The following is a 26,578-nucleotide window of genomic DNA, read 5'->3' on the forward strand; positions in this document are numbered from 1 at the left end:
ACAGAAGGGAAGCAGGGTACCTGGTGCCCACAGGAACAGGGCAAACAACTGTACATATCCTTAAGCAATTAAATTGAAATTAACCGGGTGAGGACTGAGAAAGAAGTCTAAATTAGAGTGAATGAATTCAGTGTCAAATCAGGTACAGAAAGAGAGGTAAAGAAAGATTGGATTAAGTGGAAGTGAAAAAAGATAGAGAGGAAAAGTTTCAAATGAAATACAACATTAGATTTTTAAAATCTCCAACAACAATTATAACCTGAGGGAATGACACTCCATACTTGTGATAGTTAATTTTCAGTACCAGTGAGGATGACTGGCAGTAATTCACACTTATCACATTGTTAAAAGGGCACTTATAGTTGAGCTGACTTGATTCAACTTTCTGAGGTGAATTTACTTTGTGTCTACCACGCAAATACAACAACTCCACATCATTCAATGGAGTCACTGTCAGAATTAGTCCCTGCTCTTATTCAGTAGCAAGTGAGGATGAGATTGCGTTTTTCTGATCTGTAGAGACGCACGCTTGCCGTAACACATGTGCCATCTTGAACTGTGCAGGTCACGATTGAGGTCGTAGATGGAACTGAAATAGAGGCAGAAAGAGATTTACGGAAAGTAACCAAGCCAAGCTGGCCCGTGCCATCGTCCGACTGGAGAAATTGGTGGCAAAAATCGTCAGCCACCGCTCCCCGGAGCGATAGCGATCAGGAAAACGGCCGCGACGGTGAAGACAGCAATTTCCTAAACCCTGTGGGCAGCTGGGATAGAAGCACAGTTACTCATCGGAGGTGGCAATCCAAGGGGCAGGCTGAATATGGTACGTCCACATTCCTCACTTTGTTCTGGGCATCAGTGAAACTGAGAACTGGAAAAGAGAGCCATTGGAAATAAGCCAAGTGAAATAAAATAGGTACACGCTACAGTGGGAATATACGCTCTGGTATTGATTGATGCAAAGCAAGCTGTGCTGCAGAAACATCTGCATCCATGTGGCAAGGTCCCTGCGAATAATTTTTTTTTATTGTCTGTCTAGATGATTGAGTGAGAAAAAAATTGACATTGATTCTCCTCCTCGCTGCCGCCCTCCCCCACTCTATGTCATATCCAGGAGCAGTAAGAAAGAGTACCTGAACCTCACTGCTAAACGCGTTTTTAATTTCGTGTTTACATGCTGTCTATCTGATGGTGTGGAGAGGCCAGCAACAAAGGCTGCTAGCTCCATAATCAAGATTTACAGCTGAAAAATTCCAGCTGCCTTGGCTTGAGGGAACAAAAAAAAAAATGTGCAAGCAATCCTTTGTGCGGCTATGTGTGTGAAAGGTATTTGAATGGCATGTGAACGGCAGGATCTGGGCCTGAGCTCTGAATCGAGCATGTGGTCCCAATTAAGCGTCTCATCGCAATGGCAGCTAACGGCGAGTATGCTTGCTTTTTCATGCAGATTACGCAGATGGAGAGGGTGACTGGAGCCCTTGGTCACTCTGTAGCGTAACCTGCGGCAGTGGCAACCAAAAGCGTACCAGGTCCTGCGGGTATGCCTGCACTGCCACTGAATCACGGTCGTGTGACATGCCAAACTGTCCCGGTCAGTAACTTTTTTCTATATATACTGTAAACCTATTAATCACACAAACACGTTCATAAACAAGCGTTCAGCTAATGTGCGCTATAGTGCGGACAGAAAAGGAGCCAGCAATTAAAAACAGCTGACATGCAAGCAATTCGCACTAGTGAGTTTTAGGTAGCTAACAGACCACAATAACTTGCATTGATATAGCGCCATAAATATAAAATAAAATACCTCAAAGTGCTTACGTTGCGCTGGTTGTCTAACACGATATACCAGAACAACAAGAAGGAAATTTATTTTACCCACTCATTTCAACCGTGCCCAAAATAAACTGTGGGTTTGAAAATGAAGTTCTCTGGCTGGGCGTCACTGGGGGGAAAAAAATAACATGTTGTGGTTGCATTAGGCGGGAATGATGAGGAAACGTGTTAGGGTGTCTTTGGTTTAGAAAAGTGGAAAGGTAGATAACGAAGAGGGATGTCTAATGGTGCGATGTATCAAAGAGGAGCAACATCAGGGCACAGGTACTATTAACTTGTGTAGAGTTCTGAAGGTGTCCAATGTTTTAGCAACCTCCAGAAATGAGATAGAAAGAGAGAAGTACCGCTGCATTTTAAAATATGTGCAGTTCACGGTCTTTTTTACAAAATTATTATTGGTGTCACTATTGTCTATTCCTCCTCATGAACATAGAAACATATGAACTAGGAGCAGGAATAGGCCACTCCAACCCTCGCGCCTGCTCCACCATTCAATAAGATCATGGCTGATCTGATTACAGCCTCAACTCCACTTTCCCGCCGACCCCCGATAACCTTTCACCCCTTTGCTTATCAAGAATCTATCTAGCTCTGCCTTAAAAATATTCAAAGACCCTGCTTCCACCGCCTTTTGAAGAAGAGGGCTCCACAGACTCATGACCCTCTGAGAGAAAAACATTTCTCCTCATCTCTGCCTTAAATAGGTGACCCCTTATTTTTAAACAGTAATCCCTATTTTTTTGCTTCCCACACTGCATATGCTATTGATAGGTGACCTGGCTAATCAGGAAAATCCGAGACCTCTTTTCTAATGCCCCTGGGGAATGCCTTGCTGTTTTATAATGGTTCCTCGTTGACTACGACATCCATGAGTAAGCGAGAACAAACAAATTCAACCAGACTCCTTACTCCTGATTGGTAACTTGCACCAAGTCCCGGTCACATGTCAGCCCTGTGCTGTCTGGCAATGTATCAATTTTTAAATTCTCATCCTTGTTTTTAAATCCCTCCATATGGCCTCGTCCCTCCATATCTCTGTAACCTCCTCCAGCTCTATAACCCTCAGATCTATGTGCACCTCCAGTTCTGGCCTACTGTTCACCCCTGATTTTAATCTCTCCACCACTGGCAGCTGTACCCTCAGCTATCCAAGATCCTAAGCTCTGGAATCCTCTGCCCCCTCCCCTCCCCACCCAGCTATCCTTCCCTGCTCCTTCACATTGCATTGGTGAGACACCATCAAGAGTACTGTGCATATAGCTTTGGTCTCCTTATTTAAGGAGGGATACACTTTCATTGGAAACAGTGCAGACAAGGTTCACTAGATTGATTCCTAGTGGGATGAAGGGGTTGTCTAATGAGGAAAGGTTGAGCAGGCTGGGCCAATACTCATTGGAATTTAGAAGAATGAGGAGGCGATCTTACTGAAATGTGTAAGATTTTGAGGGAGCGTGACGTGGTAAATTCTGCAAAGATATCCTAGATTTTCGTGTGGGCGAAGGAACCTCCAACCTGTGCATTTTTGTGCCTTCTAAAATGCACATCTGACCCATTTTGAAATCATTGGAAAAAGAAATAAATCTCCAACAATCCAATAAAACCCTGAATCCAAACACATTATCATTGATTCCAGAAAAAAACTACTCCAGTGAAAAAGGAAATGTAACCCTTTAAGTGCCTATTAGGGTTGTAAACAAACACACATCAAAGACACATTCTGTTTTTACAGCCTCTTAAAAGTCTCAATTGTTCTTGGATCAATAGACCACCTGGTGAGCGAAAGCATATTGAGTTTTTGAAACCCAGCAAAGCATTCATAATGGCTTCAGTTGTCATAACAAAAGCTACCAGCTATATTGCCTGAAACTGAATGAACAGAGTGGTGTCTCATTTCTATTTCAAAGCAGAGTGTCTTTCAATAAATGGAGAGGTACAGAGATTTTTTTTCAACTTTCAAAAGCAGGGGTTTTTTTTAAACAGCCAGAGCCATCAGTTCATTTAATTCACAGCATAAAACCTGACAGCAGAGACTGATAGGACATTTTTAAAAAAACTTTTAAAATGTATTATTGCACTTTTGGCAATTGGAAAAGAACTGTAGTGAATGACAACAATTATACAATGCTGGTCAATGTAAGGGTCAACTTACATTTGCAGGACAGAGACCTATGATGAAAAGGGAAATAGTGGGGAGGTGGAGGAAGGACTCCTGAGCTGATTATCAGCCCATTGAACTGCCCATTGAAAAATCCTCCTGGACATGAACCTGGCGTGGCCACCACTGCTGGAGTGATTAAAATCGAGGATGCGCGAGAAGCTAGAATTGGAGGAGTGCCAATATCTCAGTGGGAATCAGGCTATACCAATGAATGCCCACCAACCTGGCAGCCTTCATGGCTCCTTCACTCAAGGGCAATCCATGGCGTAAATGTATGACTTGAAGATTCTATGGAATGGCTGTGGGGAAACTAACTATAGGGATGACAGCAATGCAAGACCCAAGGACAAGATCTGAGGAGAGACAGAATGCCATACACTCTGGGTGCAGTGCATTATCAGCATTCTCAAGCAGCAATTCATATGTTTGGACTATCATGGCAGGAGTGGCTAAGGTCTCAAAGAGTACTGTAGCCTACTGTGTACTACACAATGCTGCCCTATTGTGGGCTGAAGCCAGGGTATAGGCAGAAGAAGATAGGCCCCAGCAACCAGAAGGCAAATCTGTTCGTGAGACCAAAGACTTGTCTGTACAAGAGGCTAACTCAGTAGGAGCAAACTTTAATTATATGCACAAGAGTCATCTCCACCTGTACTCAGTACTCTTGCCAAGTAAAGTATCACCTCCAGTGGCTGCAACCATATATTAAGAATGCTTTAATTAATACCTTAATTTCCCTCATAATAAAAGAGCTGTCAGAGCACATTACAGAGTGAGCCTGCTGAACTGTTACTGATTCTCACAGTGTGACCTAGGTGTGTTCAGTGTTTTGCCCTGGTGTTTGCCTTCAGTATGTGGTGTGCCTTCTGCTTCCTACCTATCTGGGAGGACAAGGTGAGGAGGATGGCTTGCCCACAGTCAATGTCTGCCCTTAGGGATAGAGTGAAGCACAGTTGAGGTACATTGTAAGCCAACAATGTAAAACGAAGCCACATGTTCACCATTAGCTCTGCAGCCTTGCAAAACCCGACAAATTATTCCCTCACATTCCACAAGCTGGAAACCAGCTCGTCATTCCTCAGTCTCTCCCTCTCTCCTTCACTCTCTCTCTGTCTCGCTCTCTGTGTCACCTCCGTCCATATGCCATCGCAGGGTGGCCCTTCAACTTTAACAAGAACCACAATTCCCTGTAGGATCTCCAAATTAATGTCATGGAATGGGGAATTCTTCCCTCTGTTTCCAGCCGTGTATGGTTGCAAGATGAGATTTAAGTGTGACTAGCAACCCTTTAAGAGCTGCTCGCACCAGCTAATCTACCCCATTGACCAAGTGACGCCTCCAACATATCATGCATTGTTTGCTGAGAACACCAAATAATGACTAAAATGAGCTGGCTGTGCATTATTAACGTAAGACCAGTAGTGGGCAGCGGTCCCAATCCCACTCTGTAGAGAAATGCATTAAGACAAATGCCAAAGTGAACTCTGAACTTGAGTGGATATAGATTAGGACAGTTCAAGAGCTACAAGTAAACAGAAGAGGACTGTTCACTGTGGCCTACTGTCTGAAGAGCCATATTGGGACAGGAAATGAGACACTCGTTCAATCTCCCGCTGAAGACCGAAGTCTCGATCATGTAAAGAAACCCGAATTAAGTTACCACTCTCTATCAGATGTTTCGGTTGAAAACCTCTCAGAACATGTGGCCATTAATCGGATAGGAGGCTGCATTGGGAAGAAAGAAAGGGGCAATGGAAAGCGTGTGGTTGTGTTTCAGGAATAAAGAATGGAAGCTGGTCGGTGTGTTGTTTATTTAGAAAGAAAGCCTTATGGTCGATTTGTGACTGGCTGGAATCATGGCCCTTGTCCAAAAGTTAGCGAGTACTCTGGGCCAATCTAATTGCTCGAGCTGTTAAAGTCCAGCATAAAATATTAAAGAAAAGACAATTAATTCTATGTTGAGTTCATAAGACTGAGGTCTATCTTGCTTGCTCAGAATCAGGGTTTTAGGGGGGGTGGGGGGGGTAGAAACTTGCATTTGAGAGGACATTGTGAGTTGGTCATGAAACTAATCTAAGAGGATAAAAACGCTTTATTGTTCACCTCAGTCCATCTCTGAAGCGTGTCACTTTGTCGTTTATGAATTGCTGTCACTGTTGCAAATTCAGCAGCTGAGTTCTACGCACAAACCACATGAACGGTCAGTTAATCTAAGGCTTGAAGATTCATCGATTGTAATTACAGTGGTTAAGCTCGGATCCTTCAGCACTGACCCTGACGGCGTTTGTTGGTGGGGAGTGGGGTGTGGTGGGCTCAATGGTTTCTTTGCGTTAACCCAGATATTTCCTTGACTCGCCTTGTGCAGATGAAGTACGTGAAGTTGCATTAAAAAAGTCTTGCATTTCTGTAGCACCTTTCATCTTTATAGCCAGTGAAACATTTGCTGAACATAGTCACTGCCACAATGTTAGGAGATGGCTTTAAGCTTCTGGTGAAGTTTCTCACCAAGTCCTTAGCCTGTTCCAAAGCTGTTTTCCTTTGATTTAGAGACCTACAGGTGTTACTTGGCAACTTTGGCTTCATGGTAGCACTCTCACCTCTAAGGCAGAAGGTTATAGGTTTAAATCCCATTCCAGTATGTAATCCAAGTTGAGGGAACATATAAATTAGGGGCAGAAGTAGGCCCTTGAGCCTGCTGCAACATTTAATAAGATCATAGCTAATCTGATAGTAACCTCAAATCTGCATCCTGCCTACCCCTATCACCCCCTTGCTTACCAAGAATCTATCCACCTCTGTTTTAAAAATATTCAAAGACTCTGCTTCCATCTCAGAAAGAGAGTTCCAAAGACTAACAACCCTCTGAGTGAAAAAAATTTCACCTCATTTCCGTTTTAAATGGGCGACCCCTTATTTTTAAACAGTGACACCTCGTTCTAGATTCTCCCGCAAGAGGAAACATCCTCTCCACATCCACCCTGTCAAGGCCCCTCAGGATCTTAAAGGTTTCAATTAAGTTGCCCCTTACTCTTCTAAACTCCAGCAGATACAAGCCTAACCTGTCCAACCTTTCATCGTAAGACAACCCACCCATTCCAGGTATTAGTCTGGTAAAGCTTCTCTGAACTGCTTCCAACATGGTCAGAGGTGCCATCTACCAAATAAGACATCAAACTAAGGCATCAAACTAAGGTCCTGTTTGCCTTTTTTCGAAAGGCAACGAGGACCTTGCAAAAAGTCTAATCCTTCACATCCTCCCGCCCCAGCAATGAGTTTGTGAGAAGAACTGTCAAGGAAACATATTCCCTTCATTTTTGGGGAATTTCACTTCAGTTGAAAAGCAGCTTTATTTATGCAGAGAGAAACTATGCCTTCACAATTAGGCAGTCCGTTTAGATACCATCAACAGGATATTTGATAATTGCGTTTTTGGATGAGACATTCCCTCTCAAGTGGGGTGTAAAAGGTGGCATGGGCACCATTCGCCGAAGAGTTGGGGGATTTCTCCCCACTGTTCTGGCCAATATTTATTCCTCAACCAGCACCTAAAGATGTGATTGTTTATTTAGTTGCACAAAGCAAGTTCCCATGAACGGCCAGTTGGCTGCTGCCTTTCTGACATTGCAGCAGTGACAACAAAAGTACTTCATTGGCTGTAATGTGCTTTGAGACACCACCGGTGCACAGTGGCAGCAGCGTGTACCATTTACAAGATGCACTGCAGCAACTTACTAAAGCTCCTTCTACCACACCTTCCAAACCCACAGCCACTACCATCTAGAAGGACAAGGGCAGCAGACACATGGAAACACCACCAGCTGGAAGTTCCCCTCCAAGTCACACACCTTCCTGACTTGGAAATATATCGCCGTTCCCTCACTGTCGCTGGGCCAAAATCCTGGAACTCCTCCCCTAACAGCACTGTGCGTGTACCTACACCACATGGACTGCAGCAGTTCAAGAAGGCAGCTCACCACTACCTTCTCAAGGGCAATTAGGGATGGACAACAAATGCTGGCCTATCCAGCGATGTCCACACCTCATCAAAGAATTTTTTTAAATTGCTGGTCGTGAAAGGTGCTATATAAATGCAAGTCTTTCTTATATATATAAATTGTGAGGTCTTTTCTTGCTTTCTGCAACAGGTGAAATATCAAAAATTGGCCATTCTCTCAGACAAAAAGTTGGAAAACTTTTACTAGACTTTCCCTGAACTTCTGCGCATTCTTTCTTAGTCCTCTAATTGCAAGACTCTTACAGCCAGGATAGAGGAAACAGCTGAACTCCTAATGAACCATACAATCCAAGAAAAACCTGTTTCTCTGACTTTCTGAAGCCAAGCTGTTCATCGCAAGCTTGACTAATTATCTCAACTGGAGGAATCTTTTCTTTTATTCGTTTACGGGATGTGGGCGTCGCTGGCTAGACCAGCATTTATTGCCCATCTCTAATTGCCCTTGAGAAGGTGGTGGTGAGCTGCCTTCTTGAACCGCTACAGTCCATGTGGTGTAGGTACACCCACAGTGCTGTTAGGGAGGGATTCCCAGGATTTTGACCCAGCGACAGAGCAGGAACGGCGATATATTTCCAAGTCAGGATGGTGAGTGGCTTGGAGGGAAACTTCCAGGTGGTTGTGTTCCCATGTATCTACTGCCCTTGTCCTTCAAGATGGTAGCAGCCATGGGTTTGGAAGGTGCTGTCTAAGAAGCCTTGGTGAGTTTCTACAGTGCATCTTGTAGATGATACACACTGCTGCCACTGTTAGTTGGTGGTGGAAGGAGTGAGTGTTTGTGGATGGAGCGCCAATTAAGCGGTCTGCTTTGTCCTGGATGGTGTCAAGCTTCTTGAGTGTTGTGGGAGCTGTACTCATCCAAGCAAGTGGTGAATATTCCATCACACTCCTGCCTTGTAGATGGTGGACAGGCTTTGGGGAGTCAGGAGGTGAGTTATTTGCTGTAGAATTCTTAGCCTCTGACCTGCTCTTGTAGCCACAGAATTTATATGGCTAGTCCAGTTCAGTTCCTGGTCAATGGTTACCCCCCAGGATGTTGATAGTGGGAGAATCAGTGATGGTAATGCCATTGAATGTCAAGGGGTGATGGTTAGATGCTCTCTTGTTGTAGATGGTCATTGCCTGGCACTTGTGTGGCATGAATGTTACTTGCCACTTGTCAGCCCAAGCCTGGATATTGTCCGGATCTTGCTGATGGGGCTTCCATCTGACAGATTGGCTCCAATAAAGAGCATATTCTTTGCTGAAGGGGTTCCTCCTCACATGATAAGTACAGCAATGGCAAGCGGATTCATTTTATGATTATCTCAGCTATCAGGGGCAGAATTTCCATGGGAGCTCCTATTACTGACAATAACCAAATTTATTTTATATATAAAAAGTTTTAATTTAGGATATTCAAATGTAGAACCCAACCAACCAACAACAGTTCAATGGTGTAAAATCACAACCATCAGCATCCAACTGGAATAGGGAGCGGACATAAAACAGCACATTTTCTAGTAGTGATTTGTGCCATTGTTACATCAGTAGAGAGTTTTATCTCAATCGGGAGAGAAGGAAAGACTTGCATTTCAACAGCGCGTTTCATGACTTCCGGGCATCCCAAAGCATTTTACAGCCAATGAAGTACTTTTGCGGTGTAGTCACTGTTGGAATGTAGCAGCCACGATAGCTAATTTGCACACAGCAAACTCCCACAAACAATAATGTGACGATGACCAGATGATTTGTATTTGTGATGTTGATTGAGTGATAAATATTGGCCAGGGCACTGTGGATAACTTCTCTGCTCTTCTTCGAAGTAGTGCCGTGGGATCTATGGTGTCCACCTGATTGGGGGGGGCAGACCTCATATCGGTTTAAAATCTCATCCAGAAAGTGGCACATCCAAAAACGCAGCATTCCCTCTCTACTGCACTGGAGTGTCAGCCTAGGTATTTTGTGCTCAAGTCTCTGTAACCTATAGGCACATGACTCAGAGGCAAGGGTGCTACTCTCTGAGCCACGATTGAGAGGTATATGCTCAAGGCTTTCCTTGATCAGCTCATTTGTACACCCATTGGAGTAGCGATTGGAAATCAGTGCAAAATGGGTGCAAGTTAATAGGATAGAGAAAAAAGAGTGTTTCCACTTGAAGGGAAGAGCTAAACTTGAGCAGACTGCAGAGAGGGTTAGACTAGACAGGGTGGGAGGAAGCTTAAGTGGAGGATAAACATCAGCTTGGACTAATGGGCCAAATGGCCTGTTTCTTTACTCTATATTCTACATAATTCAGTATAATGCACTGGGATGCATTTTAAAAACACAGTTCTGACTGAACACTGTGGCACAAGGAGGTGAGGAAAATTCACTGCTGGCTCACTCACTAGACCCACATCAAACTCACCATAGTGTTAGCGGCTGTGATTACAGTATTATTAAATAAGGGCTGTTTGGGACTCTGATGGCACGAACATCAGAACTACCATCTGCTCCATTTTCCTGCCTCGAAAATATACTTGCCCTCACTGCACGAGAAATTCACCCCTGAACATTTCTCTACATCTGCCGAGGGCAAAGAAGATGATTTTCATATATTGTGTTACTGCCTGGCCAGCGTTTCCATTAGGAAGAGCATATCTGTATAGAAAAAGAGGGGGCGGCTGGTAACAGTACATTCCTTTAGGTCATTAATCCAGGCCCCGGATTGCTAGGAATACCACATTTACGATGGTGACAGAATATCACCACTTTCACAGTAATGAAAGGTACTTCACATGTAAACATGGCCCAAGCTTTTGATTACCTTCAAACACAATCAGACAGAGAAATAGGATTGTGATCTAGGATGATATTTTATTTTTGTAATCTTTTCCTTTTGTAGACCTATTAAATCTACAGAGGGTGGCCAATCGTTGGATGAAGGGCTTGGCTATTTTAATTGCCTGGTTGGAACCTAAATGGTCATGGGTGGAGAAGACTATCACAATCACATGTTTACACCAACTGTTCCTTGCCCTCCAGCCTCTCAGAATCAAGAAATATGGGGATAGGACAGGAGAGTGGAATTGAGGTAGAATTTCAGCCATGATCTTATTGAAGGGAGAGTATAGCTAGCCTTCTGTTCTTGTGTTCAGTGCTTATGTGCTATTAATGAGGACCTGATTAATGAAGACAATAATTGTTTGGATTAAATCCCTCGTTGAATGACCAGGATTACTTGGACCATCTTTTATCCCTGACCCATCAGCTAGTGTCAGTAGTCACAATATACAAGCTGATTAGAGGCTACAGCTTCTAATGTTAAAACCTTATATCACATGGGAGGTAAACCTATTGAATGTATTCAACATGTCTGCATTGAAAAAGTGCACAGCATCGGCGACATTATAACACTGGTATGTCGGTGATATTTTCTCACCTTCGTAGATTATGTATTCCTAGCTAAAGATCATTGAATCAACCCCACGCTTCTCTCTGAGGTAATCTTCACCTTGAATAAGCTTAAAAATGAGGAGTGATGTGTATAACATGCAGCCAATTTATCGTCTGCCATTTCACACTAGTGAACAATGTCAAAATGTGACCCCTTTTTCTGTCTTATCCAAGTTCCTCGCAAGCTTCCAACAATTAATTTTGACCATTGGAGCATCACTGATAAAGAAACTGCATCATAGATTCTCTAAGCTTGAAGCTGAATGATGGCGTAATGGTTATGTTACTGGACTAGCAATCCAGAGGCCTGGATTAATGACCTGGTAGGTATGAGTGCAGATCCCACCCTCCACAGGGAATTTAAATACAGTTAATTAAGTAAATGTGGAATTAAAAAAGCTAGTATTAGACTACAAAGCTGTTAGACTATTGTAAAAGCCCATCTCGTTCACTTGTGCCTTTAGCAAAGGAAATCTGCTGTCTTTACCCCATCTGGCCGAGATGTAACTTCAGATCCACAGCGATGTGGTCAACTCTCAACTACCCTCTGAAATGGCCTAGAAAGCCACTCGGTTGTACCAAAAATTGCTATGGGACTGCAGTGCTCAATGCTACTGTTTCCAGGCTATTAAGGATGGGCATTTCCAGCAACACCCTTGAATGAATCAAAAAAAACCTCTCCAAAGAAACGTACTGCACTCTTTTTCTCTCAGGTGTATTCCTCGGATTTAAGAGAAAATCAATCGCCATTCGTGTGCTTTTTTTGAGGAAATGGAACACAACGTTGGATAGGAGGAGCCAATGAACTAGAACTTATTTCACCCATGGCTTCTTAGATCAAAACAAAACTACAAAGAGTAGACGTGATTTTAAACGTCCTTTCTACTTGTTATGTGCACAGTGAGCTTACTGCTCCGTTAGGATGAGGCGGTAAGATGTCACGATTCGCAGATTATTTCCTGTGACTATTTTAAGGAACCAAGAGTGGGTCAGCAGTAATTGTCACCTTCTCCTCATTTCCTGCTTTTCATTCAAAAATGCTTCTCGAATTGCCTCAGAGTGGCCCTGCACACTGCTGCAAACATTGTTTTATACAGCCCTCAATGAAAGATTCACTTCACAAGTAGCCACAATACTTTTTTGGTAAAAATTTATTTTATTCACAAAATATCTTAAAGAACATTACAAACATTTCGAAATGGTTATTACAGAAAGTGCGATGATATTCAAATTTTTTTACATAAATCGTGTTGCCCTCTGAGGCGCTTTAATACCATTGTGAGACATGTAATATTCACTGTATACATTCAATGTGAGTCACACAGCCCGAGGTGTTCAATGCAGTTTCTAGCCCCTCAGTGCACTTTGGCTGAAAGGCCTTAGACAGCGACTGAGAACCACCTTTTTATTTGCAAAAATATACTTTATTCATAAAATGCCTTAAAGAACATTACAGTAGCTGAAATGTTGTACCCAGCGGGGCAGGGATTCGGGAAGAGTGCGTCCATCACAATCAGCCATTAAGTCGTCTTTCTACACCAGCCCTCCCTTGCATCAGCGTGCTGGATGTTTTTCTTTTAATTTGTTCATGGGATGTAGGTGTCGCTGGCTGGGCCAGCATTTATTGCTCATCCCTAATTGCCCTTGAGAAGGTGGTGGTGAGCTGCCTTCTTGAGCCGCTGCAGTCCATGTGGAGTAGGTACACCCACAGTGCTGTTAGGGAGGGAGTTCCAGGATTTTGACCCAGTGACATTGAAGGAACGGCCGATGTATTTCCAAGTCAGGATGGTGAGTGGTTTGGAGGGGAACTTCCAGGTGATGGTGTTCCCATGTGTCTGCCGCCCTTGTCCTTCTAGATGGTAGAGGTCACAGTTTTGGAAGATGCTACTGAAGGAGGCTTGATGAGTTGTTGCACTGCTTATTGTAGATGGTACACACTGCTGGCACTGTGTGTCGGTGGTGAAGGGAGTGAATATTTAAGCTGGTTGACTGGGCGCCAGTCAAGTGGGCTGCTTTGTCCTGGATGGTGCCAAGCTTCTTGAGTGTTTGCGGAGCTGCACTCATCCAGGCAGTGGAGAGTATTCCATCACACTCCTGATGTGTACCTTGTAGATGGCGGAGAGGCTTTGGGCAATTAGGAAGTGAGTTACCACCATTGCCATGAACCACAGTTTCAGGCAAAGGAACTCTTGATTCCACAGTGGAGCTGAATTAACAGATTTAAATAAACAGGTCCTACAGAATATTTTTACTCAATTACGGGATATGAGGCATCGCTGGCTGGGCCAGCATTTGTTGCCCATCCTTAATTGCCCTTGAGAAGGTGGTGGTGAACTCTCCTCTTGAACTGCTGCAGTCCACGTGGTGTAGGTACACCCACAGTGCTGTTAGGGAAGGAGTTCCAGGATTTTAGCCCAGTGACAGTGAAGGAACAACAATATAGTTCCAAGTCAGGATGGCGAGTGGCTTGGAGGGGAACTTCCAGGTGGTGGTGTTCCCATGTGCCTGCTGCCCTTGTCCTTCTGGTTGAAGATTACAAACAAATCTCTGCTGGTGGCATTGGCTTATGCCCATTTGGGCAGAAGTAAGTAATCCCTGCTGGATTAAGGTCTATTTTGTACTGTTGGTCGATTATCGGGTGCAGCCAGTGCATTCTGGAAAATTGCAGGCATGTCCCCCCATCGCTTGGTGTCCTTGGAAATCAGTGCATGGAAAATTACAGTCTCATTTTCTGATATGCCAAGGTTCCTCCAATGGCAAGGAGCCTCACAAGATGTGCCCTTAATATTCCTGATTGGAGATAGCACAGGAAGCAAGTCCAAATTTCTGAGACACTGGTAGAGCAGATTTCAGTTTCCACCACCAGACACACAGCACATTTTACACACCTCAAACTCAGTAATCTAGCTTGAGTTCTCCTTTAAGGACTTTCTAACTAATTACTAAGCAACCCCTTTTATACTCTACCAATTAAAGTTTCTGTAAGAAGTTCAAAGCAAAACTCCAGTGGCCAAGTCATTATTACAACTTTGAAAGTATGTACGAGTTACTAATTTTCTCCTTATAGAAATCGCAGAAGTTTTAAGCCGTTCATGGTGTTTAAATACTAAATTACAGATAGTTGATGCAATTTTTACATCTGACATTAGGTTCGTCTTTCTATTGCAGCTGCCCTCAAAGTATCATTTCCCAGCTTGTAATTATTACTTATAGAAACCAAATTTTCAACATCTCAGCTTTGCTAATGCAAATAGTAAAATATAAGAAACTTGCGCAATTCTCTAATTGTAATTTTACAGCATTATTGATGGTTGACAGATTAATGGTCATGTTGATAGATAACTTTGTATTAAAAGCAGAGCCGCAGGTCAATTTGCACTACATTGTACGTTACACCTGCAATACTTCAGAATCCTTCCTGATTGATTGTGAATATTCTTCAGTAACTATTGCAAGCTAAAGATTTGTGCGGGTTTACTATTTAAACATATTAAAACATTTGAAACTTCAATTACTAACTTAAAAATGTTATTTAATGAAGTGCCATGATTTACTCCAACAAAGATGTAAGCAGTCTTGGCTGTGTGGCTGCATTCTTCCCTCTGAGTCAATGGGTATAAGCCCCACTTCAGAGACTTGAGAGCAAAAATCCAGACTGACACTCCCAGAACCAGATGCGGCAGACACATGGGAACACCACCACCTGGAAGCTCCCCTCCAAGCCGCACTCCGCCCTGGCTTGGAACTATATCACCGTTCCCAGTGTAGTGCTGAGGGACTGCTGCACAGTCTCTGTCTCGGGGATGAGGCAGTAAGGGCTCTGAATGCTCTCTCGAGTGGATGTAAATGATCCCATGATACTGGTTGGGAAACATGGGGGAGTTCTCCCCAGTTTCCTTGCCAACGTTCCTCCCTCAATCAAAATTGCTAAAACAGATTATTTGATCATTATCTCATTATAGGAAGATTGCTATGCACTAAAATCATCCCAATAATAGTAGGAAATCAGAGGAGAAAGGGAGGGAGGAACTTAAGACGGTCATTATCACTAGAGAGAAAGTACTGGGAAAATTAATGGGACTAAAAGCTAACATGTTCCCCAGACCTGATGATCTACATTTTAGGATCTTAAAAGAAGTGGCTGCAGATATAGTGAATGCATTGATTGTAATCTTCCAAAATTCGTTAGATTCTGGGAAGGTCCCAGTGGATTAGACCCCTGCAAATGCAACACCCCTATTCAAGAAAGGAGGGAGAGAGAAAGCAGGGAACTGTAGCCTGGAATTATTCGGAATAGGTAGCCCAACATCTTTCATTGAGAAAATGCTAAAATCCATTATTAAGGAAGTAATAGGACTTTTAGAAAATCTAAATATAACCAAGCAGAGTCAACATGGTTTTATGAAAGGGAAATTATGTTTGACAAATTTATTAGAGTTCTTTGACGATATAGCAAGTAGGATGAATAAAGGGGAACCAGTAGATGTGTGTTTGGATTTCCAAAAGGTATTCGAAAAGGTGCCACATAGAAGATTACTGCACAAGATAAGAGCTCATGGTGTTGGGGGTGATAGCATGGATAGAGGATTGGCTAACTGACAGAAAACAGAGAGTCAGGATAAATGGGCCATTTTAAGGTTGGCAAACTGTAACTAGTGGGGTGTTGCAGGGATCAGTGCTGCAGCCTCGACAAGTTATGATCCATATTAATGATTTGGATGAAAGTACCGAGTGTATTGTAATTAAGTTTGCTGATGATACAAAGATAGATGGGAAAGTAAGTGAGGAGGACAAAAAGAGGCTGCAAAAGGATATAGATTGGTTGAGTGGGCAAATATTTGGCAGATGGAATATAATGCAGGAAATGTGAAGTTATCCACTTTGGTAGGAAGAATAGAAAAGTAAATATTATTTAAATGGAGAGAATGCTGCAGTACAAAGGAACATGAATCACAAAAAGTTAGCATGGAAGTACAGCAAGTAATTCAGAAGGCCTTTATTGCAAGGGGGCTGGAGTATATAAGTAGGGAAGTCTTGCTACAGAGCAACACCTAGAGCACTGCATACAGTTTTGGTCTCTTTATTTATCCAGGAGGGATATATTTACATTGGAGGCAGCTCAAAGAAGTTTCACCAGGTTAATTTCTGAGATGAAGGGGTTGTCGTAAGAGGAAAGGTTGAGCAGGTTGGGCCTATACACCTTGGAGTTTAGAAGAATGAAGTGACTTATTGAGACATAAGATTCTGAGGGGCATTGACAGCGTGGGTGCTGAGAGGATGTTTCCTTTTGTGGGGGAATCTAGAACCAAGGGACTCTGTTTCAAAATAAGGGGTTTCCCATTTAACACGGAGATGAGGGGGAACTTCTTCTCTGAGGGTTGTGAACCTTTGGAATTCTCCACTCCAGGAAGGCTGAGTTATTGAATACATTTAAGACTGAGATAGACAGATTCTTGAATTATAGGGGAGTCAAGAGTTATGGGCAACAGGCAGGAATTGAGGCCAAGATCAGACCAGCCATGATCTTATTGAATGGCGAAGCAGGCTCAAGGGGCTAAAAGGGCCACTCCTGCTCCTATTTTTTATGTTTGTATTGTCTGTTATGTTTCCATAATAACAACAGTGCCTACGCTTCAAAAGGCTCTAAAGTGCTTTGGGAAGTTGTGAGAGGTGCTAGGCAAATGCAATTCTTTCTTTTCTTCCTTTGCTTCAAGTATTTCAATAACTCTTTAAAACCCTTTCTTTTCCTCAATCTCCCCTTCCAAGGAATTGAAGACACTTTCAAGACTGCAGCCACGGAAATGAGTCTAATGGCTGGAGGTGAAGATATAAATGCTACAGAATTATTCGGAATAGGTAGGTTTCCGGTCTTTTGCTGAATGTAAAACTAAAAGACTACATTTTTAAGGTAAATTATTTTCAAGAATTATGGATCTAGTCACGTGGCACTGAACTATATAATCAGTCTCACTTTATAGCTATATATCCAAGTGTTACTGTGTTAATTGAAAAGGACATTGTCTTCACACAGAAAGGATAGGAAACTCTCTCTTCAATCTTTGGCAATGTGATGATACAAATAACCTAAAAAAATTGTATCATGGACATATCAGTTAAAGGTGAAGTCACTATATATTGGCATACAATTTTTGGGTTGTTTCCCCCCTTCTGCCTCTTTAAGTATGTGATGTTTCCCATATGCAACATATAGAGTTGCAACTATGAAATATGTGCTGGATTGGCAAGGCTTTGATTAACAGGGCAGCAGGATAATGCAGCCCATTAGACCCTGATATCAGCCCATTGCTGAGTGCTTTGTGGGTGCTTCAAAGCCATAAGTCTCCATACGGTTGAACAACCCATGCCATTGTAAGTAGCTAACAAAGGGGAACCAAACAAACTGCTTTGCACGGGTGGAATGGGAGAAGAGGAGCATGCTAGCAGCAATTTTGTAGCTGGTTGCAGTCAGACATTTTCAGCAGCTTAGAGGCCATTGCTATCCTGCTGTGAGAGAGACAGCAGAAGGGGAAATGAAGAAATAATGAAATATTCTGTGACTTTTTGCATCTGTTATGTGGCTGAAGTTGTTGGCTACTTCCATCTATAAGAGATCACAGAATCACACAGTGCAGAAGAGGCCCTTCGGCCATCGAGTCTGCACCGACACATGAGAAACACCTGACCTACCTACCTAACCCCATTTACCAGCACTTGGCCCATAGCCTTGAATGATATGATGTGCCAAGTGCTCATCCAGGTACATTTTAAAGGATGTGAGGCAACCCGCCTCCACCACCCTCCCAGGCAGTGCATTCCAGACTGTCACCACCCTCTGGGTAAAAAGGTTTTTCCTCACATCCTCCCTGAATCTCCTGCCCCTCACCTTGAACTTATGTCCCCTCATGACTGACCCTTCAACTAAGGGGAACAGCTGCTCCCTATCCATCCTGTCCATGCCCCTCATAATCTTGTATACTTTGATCAGGTCGCCCCTCAGTCTTCTCTGCTCCAACGAAAAAAACCCAAGTCTATCCAACCTCTCTTCATAACTTAAATGTTTTGTCCCAGGCAACATCCTGGTGTATCTCCTCTGCACCCCCTCCAGTGCAATCACATCCTTCCTATAATGTGGTGACCAGAACTGCACACAGTACTCCAGCTGTGGCCTCACCAAGGTTCTATATAACTCCAACATGACCTCCCTACTTCATTGAATACTTCCTTGTCAAATTACTCCTTCCAAAGTGTATCACCTCACACGTTTCAGGGTTAAATTCCATCTGCCACTTATCTGCCCATTTGACCATCCCGCCTATATCTTCCTGTAGCCCAAGACACTCAACCTCACTGTTAACCACCTGGCCAATCTTTGTGTCATCCGCAAACTTACTAATCCTACTCCCCACATAGTCATCTATGTCGTTTATATAAATGACAAATAATAGGGGACCCAGAACACATCCCTGTGGTACGCCACTAGACACTGGCTTCCAGTCACTAAAGCATCCTTCTGTCATCACCCTCTGTCTCCTACAGCTAAGCCAATTTTAAATCCACCTTATCAAATTACCCTGTATCCCATGTGAATTTGGCTTCTTTATAAGTCTCCCATGCGGGACCTTGTCAAAGGCTTTGCTGAAATCCATATAAACTACATCAACTGCACTACCCTCATCTACACACCTGGTCACCTCCTCAAAAAATTCAATCAAATTTGTTAGGCATGACCTCCCTCTGACAAAGCCATGCTGACTATCCCTGATCAAACCTTGCCTCTCCAAGTGGAGATAGATTCTTTCCTTCAGAATTTTCTCCAATAGTTCCCCAACCACTGACGTGAAACTCACTGGCCTGTAGTTCCCTGGCTTATCTCTACAACCCTTCTTAAATAGCAGAACCACATTAGCTGTTCTCTAGTCCTCTGGCACCTCCCCGGTGGCCAGAGAGGAATTAAAAATTTGGGTCAGAGCCTCTGTGATCTCCTCCCTTGCCTCCCTCAGCAGTCTGGGACCTAAATCATCCAGACTTGTCCACTTTTAAGCATGCCAACACCTCCAATACCTTGTCACTCCCTATATCAATTTGCTTAAGAACCTTGCAGTCTCTCTCCCCAAGTTCGATACCTTCATCCCCATCCTCTTGATGATGGACTTGCAGCAAATAACCCATCTTGCTGTGGGTTGGGGGAGTGGGGTGGGTGTTCATTTGCTGAACGTCTGCCGATGGCTGTGAAGGCCGATCCTTGAGATGCAGGTTCTGCCACAAAAGCTGCACAGGAAAATCTGCCATGTGACTTTATGGGTTGTTGTTGTTTTTGGCATTGGCACATGTTGCCAAGCTGCTGTAGCCACTGGTTGTCACGGAGCGCACACCAGCCCAGAGGAGGTGTCACTGTTTCCTTCTTCTGCCAGCTAGTGACTCCCAGGTGTGATAGTGGATGTTTCGGGCCTTGCAAGCATCCTTGAAGCGGAGCCTAGGTTGCCCTCACTGGTCGTCTGGCTCCAGCTCCCTCGCCAGACAGACACCATGTTAATACCGTCCCTTCTGTTACCGTCCTTGTGAATAAAAGGTTCCTGCTTGGGGGTGGGGGGTGGAATTAAAAAAAAACCTGGATTTTTTGAAATGGGTGGGACACTTACTACACAAAAATTTCAGACTTATGGCGATAAGTGCTCTTATTAATTACCAGCTCAATGAGCAGTACCTCTCAAGTGAGATTAAACACGTGCAATAGACAAGTTAGTGAGGCAAAATTGTTTTTTTATTTTAGAAAGAGAGGTCATGTCATTCCCGTAAAGTGTCTGGAATTTTTTAACCAAATGTTTGTGGCAGAGTGATGAAGCGACATTGCCTCCGCCAACCACATGCCTGCTGTGCAAAGTTATCAAAATGTTCCTTAACAATTAAAACAAGCCAAAGGCCAGAAAATGTGAGAGTTGTGAGGTAAAAAATCAGCCATGACTTTACTGAATGGCGGAGCAGGCTCAAAGGGCTATATGGCCTACTCCTTCTCCTCTTTATGTTCTTATATCTCGTGATGATGATTAAAGTGGCTTTGTGAATGGAGGTTTTAATGCAGATTTTCCATGAATGGAGACTCTCTGCAAAAATAATGGTGCTTTTTAAAGTCAATACTAACATTATAAATATTCCCCCTCCCACCACCAACCCAATCAGATACTGACAGCTGTGAAAGATGGATGAACTGTAAGAGCGAGTTCTTGAAGAAGTACATGCACAAAGTTGTGAACGACCTTCCCAGCTGCCCTTGCTCCTATCCAACAGAGATTGCCTACAGCACGACTGATATCTTCGACCGACCCAAACAGAAGGACTTTCGCTGGAAGGATGCAAGTGGTCCCAAGGAGCGCCTGGAGATCTACAAACCAACGGCGCGCTACTGTATCCGCTCTATGCTGTCCCTGGAGAGCACGACGCTGGCTGCACAGCACTGTTGCTATGATGAGAACATGCAACTAATCACGCGGGGTAAAGGTGGAGGCACACCAAACCTCATCAGCACCGAGTTCTCAGCAGACCTGCATTATAAAGTGGACATTCTTCCATGGATCATTTGCAAAGGGGACTGGAGCCGGTACAATGAGGTCAGACCCCCAAACAATGGTCTAAAATGCACAGATAACCCTTCAGATGAAGTTTACGAAAGGCAGTTCCAAGAAGCCAGGGAATATTAAAAGCGGTTTCCTTCCTGGACTCGGATTAATAGACTGAACGCTCACTGCCACTTTCTGGAGAAGCTATTTCATTTCCATGTGTGGAAAGACATCCAGTTCACTGGATATGTGCACCCAAAATTAAAATACCATAGAACAGAGTTCAGTCACTTGGCACCTTGTCGATGCTTTGCTTTGCCTGCTCCAAACTTTTGAGGACCGAATTTTTTTTGGCAGCAGCAGGCTAATAGTTCAAAGGGAAAGCTGTGCCCCATTTTTGAACACAGGCAATCAAAGGGAAACACATTTGTTTAATCTAATTCCGTTAGAGGGAACTGCGAGGATGTGTGTGTGTGTGTGTGTGTGTGTGTGTATGTATGTATGTGTGGGGAGACAACCCACAGTATTCAAAGCATTCTGTGGATTGGAGGCATTTTCAGTGAATTGAAGTATAAACAAAGGAAGTGGCACTTTTAAAAGTTTTGTCCTTCCCCACCCCCCTCACCCCCAGCCCATTGGCTTTCATATGCTCTTGAGACCCCTCAAGAGATTGTTTATAAGGTATCGCTTGTACTGAATGCAAAAATATGTTACAGAGAATCTCACTTTGTAAAGTTGTGACATAGAGAATTTTCTCATGAAACCTCTTTTTAAACAATGTTCTTAAGATTTTTTAAAAGTCTGCATTATTTTTGTATAGTATTTATTGAGCTGCAGTTACACAGACGCACTCCCATTCACGCACTCACACTCACACGCGCACACACACACACACAATGCTTCATGTGGTTTGCTTTTTTTTAGATACCATCTAGACTTTGCACCAACTGAGCAGAACGAAGAATAAGCAGGAGGGTATTAAAAGCAAATCTTAAAATAAATTGTGATTGAATTTTAAGTGTAACCTGGAGGTTGTCCTTCCTCCTCATCACCTCCTTCCCCTCCCCTCCCCTCCCCTGTGTGTGAAATCTTTTAACCTGCACCTTTTATCAGTCCATTGCTATCAGATGGGGGTGTGGGACGGTGGCGGGGGGGGGACAGAAGCGTTTGATCCATGACTGCCTGCAGGGGGACCAGCTGCTGACCTCTGTAAGCTAGAACACACAAATCAGCTTCAGATGTGCTGCTGCTGGTGGCTGGAGTGCCCGTCTTTCTTGTGCCTTCTAACCTGACTGTCATTGCACAGTCCACGTCTATTTTTAATTTCTATCACAAAACCAATCGTTGGGCATGCTTATTTCCTGGAGGGGGTTGGTTGGGGGGGTGGGGCACGGGTGCACATTAAATTTCTGTTCATCTCTCCTTGTTTTCTTTAAGGCACAAGTGGCTCGAAAACGTTTAGCCTTAAACGCCAGTCCCTTACATTAACTCTAGCTTAAGGTTGCATTTTCCTGAGGGATGAAAAACAACTGTGATCTTTATCTAATCATCCAGTCTGCCCAGGAAGCCCTGGAGATCAAAGGAAGGTGCGTTTATTTAGCACTGTGTCAAGTTAAAAACAGTTCAGCAGCAGACATATAATCTGCCCTAGCTTGAATCCTTTCTGAATGGCATTACCTGTCTTAGTATCTGAACTCTACCAACAGCCCATTCTCAGCTGCTCAATGTTAAAACTGACATCCTTCAACACATCACAGAAATCCTTTTATGAAACTCACTGCCACTTCCGTTGACGAAAATGTGCGTTCACTTAAAAAAAGAAATAATTTAACGTAATGACTATATGTTTAATGTTTAATAGTCTGGAATCTTAAAAATACCTTCTAATGCACTGGTACAAAAACAGGAAGAGCATATAATGGATGCAGTGATTACAACTTCAAATGTTGGTAAACACTTTGTGAACAAGGCTAGTCTTTAATCCAAATGAATAAATTCATACTATGCAGTTCCTGATCTCAAAGAATGGGGATCCTCGCTGGTTACTTATCTCAGTTAGAGGCAGGGGAGAGGGTTAGAACAGGCCCTGGTGTCCCTGGGCTGGGGTAGAAGGGGGGAATTAACCAGTGGTAACTGAGCACTAGTAAATAGGTTATTGATGAACAGATGTCGCTTGAATGATAGTACCATTTATGACTCTTTCCATCACTAAGGACTGGGAGGAGATTAAACACCTGGTAATTGGCCTGGTTAAATTTATTCTGTTCTTTGCAGTTAGTAGATACTTGGGTAATCTTCCACATCGGTCACTAGACGCCAGTGACAAAGCTATGGTGAAATATCCTGGCAATGGGAGCAGGTGCCCTGGTCCTCAGCACCAAAATTGGGAGTTTACAATGGCCCTTATCCTTCACTGAAAGTGGTGCACTCTTCCATTTCTTCATGTCCCCTGAAGCAAATCAAATTTTCTGGTGGGGATTTTAGCAGAAGGAAAACGTAGCAGATAATTGTCACATACATCATCTCAAATCAAGGAGATAAATGGCCAGTCAATCTAATTCCTTTGGCGTTAATAGTGGAAGTCAGTAACTTGGGAGAATTCCCTTGCTCCTCTTTGAATAATGCCCTAGAATCTGAATCACCACAACAGACAGACAGGGTACTGGTTTAATGTCTTTTCTGAAGAACTATACCTCTGACAATCTAGCACCTGTTCAGTATTGCATCTAGAATGGGAGCTCAAGTTCCAATGTGGGGCACAAGCCAATGACCGGGCTTCTTTACCCTGAGAACATGGAACTCGCTACCATGAGGAGCAGTTGGGGTGCTTAGCATAGGTGCATTTAAGGAGAAGCTAGATAAACACATGAGGGGGGAAAGGAATAGAAGTTTATCCTGATAGGGTTAGGCAAAGTAGAGAGGGAGGAGAATTCTGTGGCGCATAAAGTATGGCATAGGCCAGCTGGACTGAATGGCTCATTTCTGTGTTGTGAATTCCATGTAAATCGAGTGAGGAAGATTCTAATCAATCACAGAACTAAAATTTAAGCAACACGGAAAACAAGCATTCCATGTATCTTTAATGGTTACCTACGTACTCACTAAACTACAGCTGGTATGAAGCCTGGAGAGACCCAGGAGAAGAGAGAGGGATAAAAATAGCCTAATAAAGAGGGATTTGTACCCTACAACAATAATACCTTCTTGGATTAAATCATCGGTTAAATTATACTCAATTAATAATTATTATTTCTACACACAGTTATGTTTCATAATTAATCCAGCAAGTCTGATCATTTTAGACACTGGTTTACAATGACAACAAAGTCTCGAGTCAGATCTTACGTGTGAGAGTGGAATTTCTCCCACAGTTAAACTACACGTGTTCCCTCATTAAAGTCTTACTTCAATGTAATGTTGTTGCTCCCAAAAGAGATTTGAACTTTGGAGATGTATTTGTGTGAGGGGCCCAAAGCTGATAGTAATTTATTAAGTTGGCTGCCCTCAACAGCTCAAGGGTAGGGGCGCATACTTCAGGAAACAGTTTGCCGTAACTCCACAGAGATATTTAGTTAACTGTCACTGTTAATTAGGTGGTTCCACAGAACCTGGTAAACATAAATCACACAACCTTACTGGCAACTCCAGCATCTTCGCTGGGTTCCAACAATACACGTATTATTTCCCTTTTTGCCATGACATGGCCGGGAAACTTTTTTTTAAAAAAAGCATATTTTTTCACAGCAGGGCGACCGGCTCAGAGAGTTAGCACGTTTCCTTGTTCTGTATCAGAGTTTGAGGCTGAAATTTCATAAGGTCCATCCAAATGTTTCCCTTGCTTCGTAACACCATGAGGCTCATGTTTCGGGGGCCCAGAGTTCTTAGTGTCAAAGTTGTTGGGAAATCTCAGTCACTGCACAAGGTTAAATCAAAACGGTTTTATAGATTGTAGGTTTTCTTACTTAAGAACGATTCACTTGTCAATTTTGTTTAGAAAGAAAGAATCAATTAAAAGTAGGTGGCAAAAAAATCACAGTCACAAATTTTAGTTCAGGGATGTTTTTGTTGTGAAAACTTAAAGGTTTAAATTAAATTTGAAGGTAAACTTTCTTCAGACCCAAAGTTTAGGAACTGGGAGATCTTTATGTTCATTTAAATGCGATTGTTCCTGCTCACTTATTCAGGTTTATTCCCGGGCGCCTGGGCGGTTTCCTGCCACGAAGATTAAATAATGTCACAGCTCTAAATATAAGCGGTGTGTTTATGATGTTTTTCTCTCTCTGTTCAGTTACTTCTCATAATTCCCTCTGGTTGTTGATGAGCAACTGGGATTCTCAACGTTCAAACATCGTATGAAAGTTTTCACTGGGGCAAATGCACAAAATGGAGCTTAGCGAGAATCCAAATGTGCGCTATTGGGATCAACTTATTTTACTGGATTTTCTTTAAAAACAATTCAAAAAGGGTATGCAGCAGGGTGGGGGGTGGAATATTATTTATATACTATACAAAAATGAGGAGGTCTTGTGGTGCAGCGGGTAATGTCCCTACCTCTGAGCCAAAAGTTCTGGGTTCAGGTCCCACTCCAGGTGTTGATAGCCAAGGAAGGCGCGTTCATAATGTGACCAAACAAATCGAGCATCAATCTTCAAACCTTTCCAACACACACCGATGGCAGGCAGTAAGGGGGGGAGAAATTTCTGTCAGCCATGTGATGGAATAAGGATTGGAGCTTCTGCCATCACTGCTCATAGCTCCGGCTACAACATGCACGTAAAAGCGTACGTTGCCACATCAGCTCGAGCCCCTCGAGGGGCCGATTGGCTGGATGGCCGATGTGGACCAGATTGGTGTCAACGGCACGGGGCTCAATTGCCATTCCGGCTGGGGTGGATTTGGGACATGCCTTCTTGCCCCACCGAGGGGAAAGGCCACCGGCGCTGTGGGTCAGACCTGCCTACGGGCAGAGAACTGAAGAAGTAGAAGATACAAAAATAACAGTTGGGGCAGGATTGTTGGTCGGGCCAGAGAGCGGCCGGGAAACAGTCCACGACCGCCACTTCATGCTGGCTGGCCAGTTAACGGGCAGCCAGCATGAATCGCGCGCTGAAAGGCTCAGCGCTGCTGGGGGTGGGGGCGGGAGGAGGGCGAGTGCTGAAGTCTGCGCAGGTGCGGGGGGGAGTGCGCAATGAAAGCTCCCTGAAGGCAGAGAGCTGCCTCAGGGAGCTGAAGACTTTTAAAATCAAAAATAAAGATTTGGAAAGTCTGAAAAAAATGTCCCCGCATAGGACTCACTCAAGTGAACATATATGTATAATAAAAGTTATGTCAAAACATTTTAATTCTTTTAAAATTAATGTTGGAAACCTCATCCCGCCCGTGGGTGAGGTTTCCTCAAAAATACAAAGGCTGCCTGGCCGGTTCACCCACCCGCCAACCGTAATGTTGGACGGGCAGCCAAAAATCCCTCTTCGTTAATAAAGTGATGACCTTAATAGGCCTCTTAATTATCGGCGGGTGCACTGCCAACTTTTGCGTGCGCCCGCCGACCGAAATATTGTACAAGTGCACGATGACGTCAGGGTGCTCACCCGACGTTGT

The 26,578-nt window shown here is 43.5% G+C and overlaps 1 protein-coding gene across 1 annotated transcript in view; it reads left to right on the forward strand.

The window, feature by feature from the left end:
- Positions 1-21,764, forward strand: part of ism1 (isthmin 1) — an 86,373-nt gene extending 64,609 nt beyond the window's left edge. Inside the window, exons 3-6 of the mRNA XM_078556458.1 lie at positions 565-823; positions 1,448-1,591; positions 17,190-17,279; positions 20,601-21,764. Of these exons, the coding sequence (XP_078412584.1) occupies positions 565-823; positions 1,448-1,591; positions 17,190-17,279; positions 20,601-21,118 (1,011 nt within the window). The 3' untranslated portion in view covers positions 21,119-21,764. The remainder of the gene's footprint in view (positions 1-564; positions 824-1,447; positions 1,592-17,189; positions 17,280-20,600) is intronic.
- The last annotated feature ends 4,814 nt before the right edge of the window (positions 21,765-26,578 follow it).

This window comes from Cetorhinus maximus, chromosome 14 (assembly GCF_964194155.1).
Source record: "Cetorhinus maximus chromosome 14, sCetMax3.hap1.1, whole genome shotgun sequence".
NCBI classification, from domain to species: Eukaryota; Metazoa; Chordata; class Chondrichthyes; order Lamniformes; family Cetorhinidae; genus Cetorhinus; species Cetorhinus maximus.